The sequence below is a fragment of the Myotis yumanensis genome, unplaced genomic scaffold (genome assembly GCF_028538775.1).
Source record: "Myotis yumanensis isolate MYYU_CA2020_CCGP unplaced genomic scaffold, mMyoYum1.0.hap1 SCAF_10, whole genome shotgun sequence".
NCBI classification, from domain to species: Eukaryota; Metazoa; Chordata; class Mammalia; order Chiroptera; family Vespertilionidae; genus Myotis; species Myotis yumanensis.
This window is the reverse complement of record NW_027223761.1, coordinates 55352913-55366978: the sequence shown is the minus strand read 5'-3', so window position 1 is coordinate 55366978 and position 14066 is coordinate 55352913. Positions and strand designations below refer to the sequence as shown.

General features: G+C 38.7%; 1 protein-coding gene across 1 annotated transcript in view; it reads right to left on the bottom strand.

Moving 5' to 3' along the window:
- The window catches only part of TMEM135 (transmembrane protein 135), a 222712-nt gene that overhangs the window by 16588 nt on the left and 192058 nt on the right, over nt 1-14066 (bottom strand). Inside the window, exons 7-8 of the mRNA XM_070425819.1 lie at nt 8687-8728; nt 753-899 (exon numbers count right to left, since the gene is read on the bottom strand). Coding sequence (XP_070281920.1) covers nt 753-899; nt 8687-8728 — 189 coding nt within the window. The remainder of the gene's footprint in view (nt 1-752; nt 900-8686; nt 8729-14066) is intronic.

Below are 14066 nucleotides of genomic sequence, written 5' to 3'. Positions count from 1 at the left end.
ATGCACACAACACTTCTCAATAGAGATTATAAACCCTGGTTAACCCAGGAGGACTTTGGGATACAGCCAGCAGGGGCAAAATAAGAGCCAAACGTAGGTCTTCCAATTCCTTAAAGGGCCTCAAATTCCCTTAACTGACCCCCTGACTTTCTATATTGCCCACTCATGTCATATTCTCTAAAACATCACTACCAATATTATTTTAATCAGCTGATTTAATTTTAAACCATTAAATTTATTTTCTTAAATATTTACACTTGAAATACAAATCAAGGCTTATTTGTATGAAATATAGACTTCTTTGTAAAAAATACAATTAAAGATTTATTTTCTTTCCAAAGCCGTAAACACTTCCACTCTTGCAAAATATCCTTTACTTAAGGCTTGCTCCATATTATTCCTGCATCTTCTTGAATCTCTCTCAGGACTTTTCTTTCTCCTTTCCAAACTTGGCACATTTGATTAGCACATGTTAATTATTCCTAAAGTTCCCTACTCTAAACTCCTGCAATTCTGTTTCATTTGCAATAGAAAAGTATTTCAATTTCATGTAACCTATTTTAAAGGCATATGGTTATCTATAGTCGTGCCAGAAATATTAATAACATTCACTTGCCATCATGTGCCTTTTATAAAATTCTGCACAAAAAATTAGCATCACCTGAAAAACAAACACAAAAATACCTTCGCATAGTACAAATATTATATAAAACAAGACAAAGTGTGCTAAAATATCAAGATAAAGAACTCACATTGAATCCACAAGCTTCCTGACTAGAGCAATTATATTCATTCCTCTAGATTTTTCCTCCTGTTTTTCTGTCTTTTGTTCCAATTTTGCGTATGCTGTCTCTGGGGAATAAGAATGTGTGGGAATTTCTTCCTTCCCCACAATGAACCTAAAGAAAAAAGCACAATGTGAGGCATTTTTCACCGTGTTTTTTTTTTTTAAATAACAATGAGAAAATAAACTGATTTTGTTTATATATAAATAAAATATGGAAAATACCTTATCATTTGAAATATTTTTCACAATATAAACAATGTATTAAAAGTTAAAAATTGGCTTTTGAAATCTGAATACTCAAAAAATGTCAATAGTCACTTGTTTGACAATGCAGGTTTTCTAAAAATTAAATTAACCAAGTAAAATATAACAGTGCTTTTATAAAGCACCCTTTTAAATTGTCACCACTTTTCTAAGCTATTACACACAAAGTTTTTTCAAACAAAGAAACACATGAACTATTAACTGGATCAACTAGTTAATTACAAAAATTCATTTTATCTCTAAAACTTATTAGTTACAATTTAATGTGTTTCTCATTTTTTAGTGTAAGATTATATCTAATGTCACTTTAAGTAGTTGCAGTGCCGTATAAGGCCATCTACAGTATATACACACACCTGACCCAAGTTGCTTCCAGAGACTTTTCTACATGAGCAGCCTCTTCAGCTCCGCTGCAGACTTTCCTAAGATCTCTCAAAGATCCACAAACCCCAAACAAGCAGCAGCTGGGCTTGGTGTGCCCTGCACCTCTTACGAAGCAGCCCCAAGCCCAGTATAAGGGGTAACTGGTCTCAACATACATTGCAATTTCCATCAGGTGGCCTCAAGCCTGACATAAGCTGTGTCCAGTGCTGGCCTGAATATAACTCAAGTAAGTGGCCAAAAACCCAGCACAAAGTAGCTGGCCTCAACTTACATTCTGGGGCCCACTAAAGGGTCCCAGGCCCGGAATGGCAACCAGTCTTGGTTCACAGCATAACCTCTCCCAAACACCTCCAAGTTTAGCAAAAGCAGCAACAAACCACAGATCACTCTGTAGCTCCCACTGGTCAGCCCAAGCCAGGAGTAGCTGACCTTGGCCTATACCACAGCCTCTCCCAAGAGCCTCCAGAATCAACCAACCCAGGGGCCTGCTTCAAATTACACCACAGCAGCACCCAACCAGGTCCACAAACAACAGACCCAAAAGGCAGACTTGGCTGGCACCAGAGCCCCACTAAAGCAACTGCTGCACTGTGGGATGGTCTGCCGTAGTTTCAGCCAGTCAGCCTGAGAGACAATCCCATGCACTGATGTCGCAATAGCAATCAAGGCTCACCTACAACAGAAGGGCGCACACAACACCTGAGACCACCTGAACCACCTGCCTGAGATGAACAGGGACACTACACACTGAGTCTCACAGAATACCTACTACATAAGGCCACTTTGCCAAGAGTGGGAGACATAGCAGATTTACCTAATATACAGAAACAAACATGGGGAGTCAGCCAAAATGTAGAGACAAAGAAACATGTCCCAAATGAAAGAACAGAACAGGAGAAAAACTTCAGAAAAAGAACTGAACAAAATGGAGACAAGCAATCTACCAGATGCAAAACACTGGTTATAAGGTTGCTCAAGGAACTTAGGGAAATAGTAGATGAACTCATTGAGAATGTCAACAAAGAGACAGGAAACATTAAAGAAAAAATCAGTTCAAAATGAAGAATATATTAGAGGGAATCAAGAGCAGATTAGATGAAGTAGTTTATCAAATGAGCAATCTGGAAGACAAGGTAGCAGAAAACACCCTATCAGAACAGCAAAGAAAAAAAAAATAGAATAGTTTAAGGGACCCTTGGTACAACATCAAGCATACCAACATTTGCATCATAGGGATATCAGAAGGAGAAAAGAGCAAAGGATGAAAACTTTTTTTGAAGAAATCGTGACTGAAAACTTCCCTAACCTGGTGATGGAAATAGACATACAAGTCCAGAAAGCACAGAGAGTCACAAACTTGGTGAACCTGAAGAGTCCCACACTAAGACACATCATAGTTAAAATGCTGAAGGTGAACGATAAGTAGAGAATCATAAAAGTAGTGACAGAAAAGCAGTTAATTATGTATAAGGCAGCTCCCATAGGACTGTGAACTGATTTCTCAACAGAAACTCTGCAGGCCAGAAGACACTGGCACAAATATACAAAGTGATGAAAAGCAAAGACCTACATCCAAGATTATTACACTTAGCAAGTCTATCATTTAGAATAGAAGGAGAGATAAAGAGCTTCCCAGACAAGAAAAAGCTAAGGGAATTCATCACCACTAACCCAGAGTACAGAAAATGTTAAAGGTACTCCTTTAAGTAGAAAAGATCAAAACTATGAATAAGAAAAAAAATTCTCACAAAGGTAAACAGTAAAAGGAGGGGATCAACCAACTATAAAGCTAGTACAAAGGTTAAAAGGCAAAAGTAGAAAGATGATGAGTAATTACAACAATAAATTAAGGAATACACACAAATACATATACAAAAAGTAAAAACAATGACAAAAACATAAACATGGAGGGGATGAGTAAAAATTGTAGTTATTTTAGAATGTGTTTGAACTTAGGTACTTAAAGTAGACAGCTATAAACATAGCTTGGTATATATGAAGCACATGGTAACCACAAACCAAAAACCTACAAGAAATAAAAAGGAATACAAATATGACACTACACAAAGTCAACAGCATACAAGAAAAGAGAGCAAAATAAATAAGAAACAGAGAAGAAATACAAAAATAGTCATAAAGTAATACCTATCAATAATTACTTTAAATGTAAGTGGACTAACTGCTTCAAAGGACACAGTACGGATAATATCTAAAGCAATCTTGAGAAAGAACACATTTGAAGGTATGTAACCTGATATCAAACTATATTACAAGGCTATAGTAATCAAAACAGCATGATTGGCATAAACAGAGACACATAGATCAATGGAACAGAATAAAGAACACAAAATAAACTCATGTCTATATGGAATTAGTCTATGACAAAGAAGGCAAGAATATACAATGGGATAAAGACAGTATCTTCAATAAATGGTGTTGGGAAAACTGGACAGAAACATGCAAAAAAAATGAAACTGGATCACTTTCTTATACCATATACAAGAATAATCTCCAAATAGATTAAATACTTAAACTGAAGACCCAATCTCCTAGAAGAACACATAGGCAGTAAACTCTTTGACATTACTCTTAGTAATTTTTTTTTGATATATCTCCTCAGGCAAGGGAAACAAAAGAAAAATAAATAAGCAAATGGATCTATATCAAACTAAAGAGTTTTTGTACAGGGAAGGAAACCACCAACAAAATGAAATGATAACCTACTGAATGGGAGAAGATATTCGCCAATGATACATCCAACAATGGGTTAATAATCAAACTGTATATGGAACTCATACAACTTAACACCAAAAAGAAAACAGTCTGTTTTAAAAATGGGCAGAGGATCTGAATAGACATTTCTCCAAAGTAGACATATAGATGACCAATCTATACTAATAAAATAGTAATATGCTAATTAGACTGGGTCCTGCCTTCCTTCCGGACAAAGACACAGTGGCGGGGGCCAAGGCAGAGGCAGTTGGGGCAAGATCAGGCCTGCGCGGGGGAGCAAGTAGTTAGGGGCGCGATCAGGCTAGTGTGGGGAGCAAGCAGTTAGGGGTGTGATCAGGCCCATGGGGGAGCAAGCAGTTAGGGGCGAGATCAGGCCAGCGCGGGGGAACAAGTAGTTAGGGTCGATCAAGTTGGCAGGGGAGGGAAGTTGGGGATGATCAGGCCGGCACGGGAGAGTAGTTAGGGGGTGATCAGGCCAGCAGGCAGAGGTGGTTAGGGGCAATAAGGCAGGTAGGCAGGCGGGCGAGTAGATAGGAACCAGTGGTCCCGGATTGTGAGAGGGATGTCCGACTGCTGGGATCGGGCCTAAACCAGCAGTCGGACATCCCCCGAGGCATCCCAGACTGGAGAGGGTGCAGGCTGGGCTGAGGGACATCCCCCCACCCATGCACAGGTTTCATGTACCGGGCCTCTAGCCCTATATAATAAAAGCCTAGGTGGCGGCACACCCTTGCGTGATGTCGTCACAAGATGGCCACCACAAGATGGCCAGCAGGGGAGGGCAGTTGTGGGCAAACGGGCTGGCAGGAGAGGGCAGTTGGGGGCGATCGGGCCAGCAGGGGAGGGCAGTTGGGGCAATGGAGCTGGCAGGGGAGGGCAGGTGGGGCAACTGGGCCGGCAGGGGAGTGGTTAGGGGATGATCAGGCTGGCAGGCAGAAGTGGTTAGGGGCAATCAGGCAGGCAGGCAGGCGAGCAGTTATGAGCCAGCAGCCCCAGATTGTGAGTTGGACATCCCCCAAGGGGTCCCAGATTGAAGTGGGTGCAGGCTGGGCTGAGGGACACCAACCCCCCCATGCACGAATTTAGTGCACCGGGCCTCTAGTACATATATAAAAAGATGGTGAATGTCACTAATCATAAGAGAAATGCATATTAAAACCACAATCAGATATCATCTCACATCTGTCAGAATGGCTGCCATCAATAAATAAACAGGTGTAGGCGAAGATGTGAAGAAAGGGAACCCTCATGCATTATTGGTGGGATTTCAAATTGGTGGAGCTACTATGGAAAACAGTACAGAGGTTCCTCAAAAAATTAAAGTAGAACTACCATATGACTCAGAAAATCCACTTCTGGGTATTTATCCAAAGGAATTCAAAACACTACTTTAAAAAGATATATGCACCCCATGTTCATTGTAGCACTATTTACAATAGCCAAAAGGTTCATCAATAGATAAAGATATAATACACACGCATACACAGACACACACACACACACACATTAGAGGCCCAGTGTACAAAAATTTGTGCACTCGGGGGGGATGGGGTCCCCTCAGCCCAGCTTGTGCCCTCTCGCAGTCTGGGACCCCTCGGGGGATGACCACCTGCTGGCTTAGGCAGCCCGGGAGCCCTCGGGGGATGTCCACTTGCCAGCAGGGAGCAGGCCTAAGCTGCAGTCGGACATCCTTAGTGCTGCTGAGTAGGCAGGAGAGGCTCCCACCACCACGGATGTACTGGCAGCCATCAGCCTGGCTTGTGGCTGAGCAGAGCTCCCCCTGTGGGAGTGCACTGACCACCAGGGGGCAGCTTCTGCATTGAACGTCTGCCCCCTGGTGGTCAGTGTGTGTCATAGTGACCAGTCATTCCCAGTCTTTCTGCTGTTAGAGTCAATTTGCATATTACCCTTTTATTATATAGGATAGAGGCCTGGTGCATGGGTAGGGGCCGGCTGGTATGCCCTGAAGGGTGTCCCGGGTCAGGGAGGGGGTCCCGCTGGGGTGCCTGGCCAGCCTGGGTGAGGGGCTGATGGCAGTTTGCAGGCTGGCCACAACCCCTTCAGGCTGGGGGTCCCTACTGGGGTGCCTGGCCAGCCTGGGTGAGGGGCTGATGGCTGTCTGCAGGCTGGCTACAGCTCCTTCAACGTAGGTGTCCCCCCTGGGGTGCCTGGCCAGCCTGGGTGAGGGGCTGATGGCTGTTTGCATGCTGGCCACAGCCCCCAGCCACCCAAGCTCCCAGTGGAGCCTGGCTGGAAGCAGGTATCTGGGATTTATTTATCTTCTATAATTGAAACTTTGTTGCCATGAGCAGAGGCCACAGCTGGCTCAGGGCAGGCGGGAAGCTTGGCTTCCTCCATCGCCCGGGCAACCAAGCCTCCTGATTGCTCCAGCTCCGTGGCTGCCGGCTGTCATCTTGGTTGGGTTAATTTGCATATAGTTGCTCTGATTGGCTGGTGGGCATGGCTTAGGGCATAGCGAAGGTACAGTCAATTAGCATCTTTGTCTTTTATTAGTGTAGATATATATATACATACACACACATATACATATATATATACATATATCAAAATATTGCTCCATCAAAATATGTATGTGTTTGTATATATATGTGAATATATACATATATGTATGTGTATATACATATATATATATATCAGCCATAATAAAAAAGAATGAAATCTTGCCACTTGCAACAACATAGATGGAATTACAGAGTATTATGCTAAGTAAAATATGTTAGAGAAAGACAAATACCATATGATTTCACTCACATGTAAAATAAAAAATAAATAAATAAATAAATGAACAAACATAGCAAACAAATAGATACTGAGAAAAAACTGATGGTTGCCAGATGGGAAAGGAATTAAGGATTGGGTGAAGGGATTAACATGTACATGTTGCCAGTTATACAAACAGTAACCAGGAGGTGAAGTATAGCATAGGAGTATAGTCAATAATCTTACTAATAAAAGCCTAAGCAATCTTCATGCCGTGATGCCCTCACGCCATCACAAAATGACTATGTGCACAGTGGGCATGTGCAGGTGGGCGGGGCTGGGCTTGATGCTGTGTTCAAGGCATGGAGCCTGCCTGGGAGTTCCGCCTTCTCCCGGCTCTGCGTGGCGAGGCCTGCCTGGGGGTCCCGCCTCCCCCAGCTCCACACAGTGAGGCCTGCCTGGGAGTCCTGCCTCTGAGAGGCAAGGCCTGCCTGGGAGTCCAGCGAGGACTGCCTGGGGGTCCCGCCTCCATGCGGCAAGGCCTGCTTGGGAGTACCACCTCCTCCCAGCTCTGCGTGGTGAAGCCTGCCTGGAGGTCCTGGGGGTCCGGCCTACCTCTTTGGGGCAATCCATTGAGGAGCCCTGGATGGGTGGGAGGGGCCTACCTCTTTGGGGCAATTGATCATGGGTCTCCCGCACTGTAACAGGACACAGGCCAGGCTGAGGGACACCGCCCCCACCAAGTGCACGAATTTTGTGCACCAGGCCTCTAGTATTTTAATAACTATGTATGATGTCAGATGGATACTAGACTTATCCAGATGATGACACCATAAGTTACATAAATGTCTAATCACTATGTTATAAACCTGAAAACTAATATAGCATGCCAACTGTAACTGATAAATAAATAAAATTTAAATAATAATAACCAATGTTTTGAGCACTATGTGCCATGCATATAGTTCTAAATACATTTCCTACATTAACTCATTTGACCCTCAAAATAATCTGATGAGACAATCATAGAAAAGCTTCTAAGATGGAAGACCACCCTATTGCTTCCCTCCCATATTTGCAGTAAATACCACACTACTAACCTTTACTAAGCATTTGCTGTATGTACTTTGAGGAAGAAAACAGGCAACATTTATGACATAAACTGGAAAAGCACTGGGTTTGGAATAAGTATATATAATGACTGTGTGATGTTAAATTAAATTAGTCAAACATTCTAAACCTCAGATTTTTCATCATGTCGCATGGGCATAAAAATACCATCTCATAGAATTGCTGTGAAAATTCAGTTTTCTAATCTTATGTTAAAGTGCTTGGTGAACTACAAAATACAATGCTAATTTTAACCAACATTTCCACATTGAGTGTCCACCATGTGTCAATTACCATGGCAAGCGCTGGGCTATAAGATATTTGACAAAGCATGAGTCTTGCCCTAAAAAAGCCCATAATTTGGTACCACACTATTAAGTACTTAATATTCCAATAATTGTTCATGTGAAACTTTGTCTTTCTAAGCCATCTGAGGAGAGAGTTCTGGTAATTATTTTCTAATGCCCCATGGTATAAGGCACACAATAAGCCCCAAAGTAGATGCTGACTGACTGACCATTTAGGTGAAAATCTAATAAATTATGCTTTCAATGAAATACTCACAGTCACTTTTGTGACTTCTAAAATTACTTTCAAACTTAAAAATTGAGTCAATAAATATTATAATTATGTATAACAACATTACTTTTTATTTACTTCTTAAAGTATGTAAAATATGCTCCTTACCTAAGTGCAGAGAACGTGAATCCTTTCAAACCATCTTTGCACCTAAAACAACAAAAATGTGCAATGATTAAAAATACACGTTTTGAGATATAAAGTAGCATATTAATTAGCTATTAAAATTTTTCTGAAAAATGATTATTTTTTTAAAGGTGAAACTTTTAGGCTGATAATCAGAGCAGTACAAGTGGTCAAAACAAACTATAGTGAAACTATCTTACATAAAATGTTGTTTTCCTACATCATATTGCCATAACTTAAGGCTCAACTCTGAGATTTTCAAGTTGAAGAGAGATTTAAGCAAATCTTCCCAGGGCTCCACGTGGACTTGAAATGAAGGTTGGGAGCGGAACATTCTTCATTCTACTCAATCCATAGGGGAGCAATTTGTTTTGAAGTAAAAGGACACATACACCTGCTGGGTATTATGCAAAGGTCAGTTCAAGGTCCTGACTTCTCCCTACTTATTAATGCAATGAATGCAGAGCAATGCAGAGTTGACAGGCGTGCGCGTGCGCGCGCGCACACACACACACACAAAGCTTCAAGTTTAGTTCAATAGTTTTAACTTCTGAGTAAGCCCACTCATATCACAGAGCATGGGGAACAGGGTAGGAGTGTGGGGAGAGCACGGAGCGAGGATTCCAAATAATATTTCATGAGTACTTCCTATTGCTGGGCATTGCTTTGGGCCTTTTTATGTGTTGTTTCATTTCATTATATCACAACTGTATGAATAGTCGTTTCTTTATTCCATAGCTGTGCAGAGGGCCCCCAAAATGTAGCAACTTCCCATATGTTACAAAATAAATAGTAGTCAGAATTCTGGGGGGAGAAATGTTCGTCTAACTTAAAAGTCATACCTCCTCCTGAAAAAGTGTATTCCTTTTAATTAAGAGAGACTCAAACCACATGACAATTAAGTAAAGAAAAAAAAAGAGGGTCAGATCTGCAAAAACTATTTTAACAAAATTTAAAAATGAGGACATTACTTTGCTTTATAGTTATGATCAAGTTACTAAAGAATCTTTGGGTATCTAGTATCAAAATCCCTTGGAGAAACTATAAAGATTGGTGATATAATAATGTTGTAATGTATATTAATATGACCCTAGCTATTCTTGGACAAAAAAATACAACCTCAAGTTTATTTGGGCAATTCTCTCTGTATACCTTTTATATAACAAGTCACAAAGAAAATGTACAAAAACATAAGAAATCTATCTTACAATTTTAGATAAGTACAGTTTATTGGAGAGCATATAAAATCTCAGAAAAGAATTTCATCCGTGTGCACAGAGATGTTTTAAAACACTTAAGAATTCATTTCAATTAAGCAACATAATTTACTCTGTGGTCATGTTAACAGTGAGAAATGTAACCACAGAATTTAGCTAACACACTGCATAATTACCTACAGAATGAAGGTAAAGGCAAAAGAATTTATATGTTAAGCTAAAAATAGTGCATGGGAAAACTGTAGCATTAAAAATCTTAAACTTAAAAATAAATCTTAAACTTATCTTCTTCCATCTGAAGAAAGTGTTTCTCAGTAATTTAAAACCCATAATTGAGCAATTTCTAGATAGGTGTGGTGCTGAGGGGGTCTACTGACTAGAAAACAGAAAGCAGCAGATTGATTAAAAGATTATATACAACTGGGAACAAATTGCAGCTTTAGTGTGTTATTGTTAAAAGATAGCCATTTGTCTTTGTGCAGTGCTGTGAATAGATAAAGGATTCTGACAACTTGGTCTAGTCAGGATGGCATATTGTGACCTTCAACAATAAATCTAATTGCAGACCAAACATCAAAAAGTAGCTTTCAAATATAAAAGGGCATATACAAATGAATTTGCAATTTCATTATGATGGAAGTTGGGTTCTTTCAGCTGAACCCTGTGGGAAGCACTTCATATTGATAAAGTCTTAGCCTGGATTCCAAAGGGGCTATTCTTTTTTCCATTCATGTGTGTAAGGTCTGTTAATGTAATTGAGGGTCAGATGCCGATGTCAAAAGAACAAAAAAGCAATTATTCCTATAAGAAGAATCTTTAAAACAGTAATACTGCCCTGAATTTTGACACCAAGTATTGTTTGAGCCTTAACCTAACTGTGAAACACTATTGTACTCTGGGTTAAATGTAAAAAGTATATCAACATAAAGATTTCTACAAAGCAGACCTCATCAGAAGGTTCCTCACTGTTCCATGGGTTTGGTTATTATAATGTAAATTAAATCGCAATGTCCATTCCTGTATGGAGGCTCACTGATTTATTCAACAAATATTGACTGGTACCTACTATGTGTAAGCACTGGTTTCGGTTCTAAGGATGTAACAGTGAACAATAGAATCCCTCCTTTCAAAAGGCTGACATTCTAGGTTGGGGAGAGATATCATTAAAAAAGTAAATATGTCATGTGATGATCATTGCTATGGCAGAAAGAAAAGCAGAATAAGGGGAGAAACAGTGATGGAGTCAGGCCTTATTTTTGTAAATAGTGTGGTCAGAAAGGGCCTCTCCGAGAAGGTGGAATTTGGTAATTTGATCAGAAACCTTACTGAATTGAGGGAAGAGCATTTCAGTTTGAAGGAAGAGCAAGTACATAGCCCTTGATGAGGAGTCTGCGTAGCAGGTAAGGAGAACAAGGCTACTGCAGCTGGAGCAGAGGAGGAGAGGGAAACAGTGGTGGGAAATGAGGTCACAGTAATAGCTATGGAGGGAGAGAGTGGTCTACAATTCTGATAAGGCCCTCTAGGCACGTTAAGAACCTTGAAAGGTTCTCAGCAGAGGAGTGACAAGATGTGTTTTAAATTTGAAGATAATCATTTGGCTGCTGGTTGGGAAATAGGAGACAGGAGGGCACTGTTAGAAGCAAGGAGGCTAATTCCCAGGGAAAAGGTGTGGCTTGTCTAGATCACAGTGGTAGAGGTGGAGAGAAGTGGTAAGATTCTGGATGTATATCAAAAGCAAAATTGGTGAAATTTCTTGACAGTTTCAATGTGGGTTATGAACAAAAGAGGGAATTTACAAATTATTGAAATGCTTCCAGTTTGAGCAAATTGGAAAGATAAAAATGTCCATGTACTGAAGTGAGAAAGACTATGGGAGAAATAGGTTTCAAGAGAAAATCAAAGATTTGTTTTAGACATGTTAAGTTTGAGGTGCATATTAGCTATAAATGGAAATGTTAAGGAAGCAAGGAGCTGGCTATACAGGTTTGGATTCAAAAATGAATGAAGTCTGATTCACATATAAGTAATACTTAAATCCATGGGACTGGATACAATCAATAAGTGTCAATAGAGAAAATATCCAAAGACTGAGTATATTTAATTCCTCCATAATTTGCAGTGCAGAAAATCTCTTCTATAAAAAAAAAAATTCTTCTCCTAATAAATTCACTCATTTTTATTTTTCAGTGTACATAAATATAATGTAATTAATTCATGTATACATAGACCTTTCTACTAAAGTTAGTCTATTCAAATGACAAATAAGTAAGTAGTATGATTAAATCCATAGTTACTGAATCTCTACATTTGCAAAGTTCTCTGCTATGTATGACATAAAAACAAAGCCAGGGAAGAAGAGGAGGAAAAAGAATTTGTAGCATTACATCAAACAACTTAGTTGATACACAACTAATCATAGAGGTTCAAGTTAGAATTTAAGACTATATACAAGAAAGTACAAAGTTTAATATTATTGTTATTAAAATAATATTATTGGTGAAATGCCAGTGGGGGAAAACCCACAAAAACACAATAATTTTTCAGTGAGAAGTATTGTAAATGATAGTAAAAAAACAATTTTCCCCCCAAATTTTTTATCTTGCTTAATTTCCATGAAATTACTTCCATGAGTTACTATTAGCTTTACAACAGCATTGTACCAGCAGATGTCGCTAGGAAACCACTTTTGGAACAATGTGTAGCTCTTTGATGTGATTTTTATATCAAACATTTTGTTGTATGTTTTCCTTTAAAAATACATCTTTAGGTATTCAAAATGTTTCTCATCTTAGTTAAATTGCATTAAATTCTCCCAAGTAAATATGGTAATATTAAACTTTAAATGATGGGTGATTCCTATTCTATAGGGGAGCAGAACTTGCCACACCAAAACATGCCTTTTTAGAATACTGATTTTTTTTAAGTTAAGGTAACACTGGTTAATAATATTATATAAATTTCATGTGTACAACATTATAACCTGATATCTGTATATTCTTGTATGCTTACCATCAAAATCTAGTTTCCTTCCGTTACCATATATTTGAGCCCCGTTACCCAATTCACCCTTCCCGCTTCACCATTCCCTTCCCCTATGGTAGCCACTAGTCTGTGTCTCTATCTAAGAGTTTGTTTTTGATTGTTTCTTGTTTTATATTCCACGTATGAGTGAAAGCATACAGTTATAGAAATTTTCACAAGGATATAACTCAAATAGTTTTCAGTATTACTCTATATTTATACATCATTTTGAATTTTTTTAAAGGTACCATTAATATATTATTTGTGTAGTTTAATTCAAAACATCCATACCTAAACATTTAAGAACAGATTAAACAGTATAAAAGGTGTATAAAAGGTATCATCTCCATTTCATTAACACAATGGCAGAGATGTAAATCTCAAATTAGTCAACTTTACAAATTAACACTGATGTAAAAGTTATGCTAGAAGGCAAAAAATTGCTAACTAAAATAAATGGCTTACAGTAGAATTTTCTGAAACTATGATCCCAATAAACACGGGTAATTAGGTCATTACAATGATAAAAACATTCATTAAGTATCAATTTCAGAGTTCTTTTGTCCCTTTTTACTCACTGAGTTGGTTAGAAGGAAACTCAAATACTGGTTAAATATTACATCATCTATCTTTCTTCACTTAACAATCATTTATTGAGCATCTAACATACAGATGATGCTGTTTTGCTGATCACTTCAGAAATGCAAAGATAAGTTATATACCACATCTGACCATGAAAAAGGGAGTCTGTAAAGTTATCTGTATGTTTGCCAAATAAGTGAAAATAATCTTGACTAAAAGTTCTAACATACAATTTCTTTTATCAGTAGCTCTTTCTAGAGGCTTAATTACTGTATTTGCACTTTAATTCAGCTTCAAATTTCCTTAGTCCAGCATTTTACATTATCTAACTCCTTAAATGATTTGCAAAAAGTAATATATACAAAATCATAATTAAATGTGCTAACAGATTGGCACAAAAAGGACAAGTTGAATTTAAAAGTCATGCAAATGTGATAATTCTTAAAATATTTTAATATATTGATACCATAATCATCTAAGTCACTCAGTATTAAAAGTAAAAGTTATTCTTTTATTTAACAGAATTTTTTAAAAAAAATTCA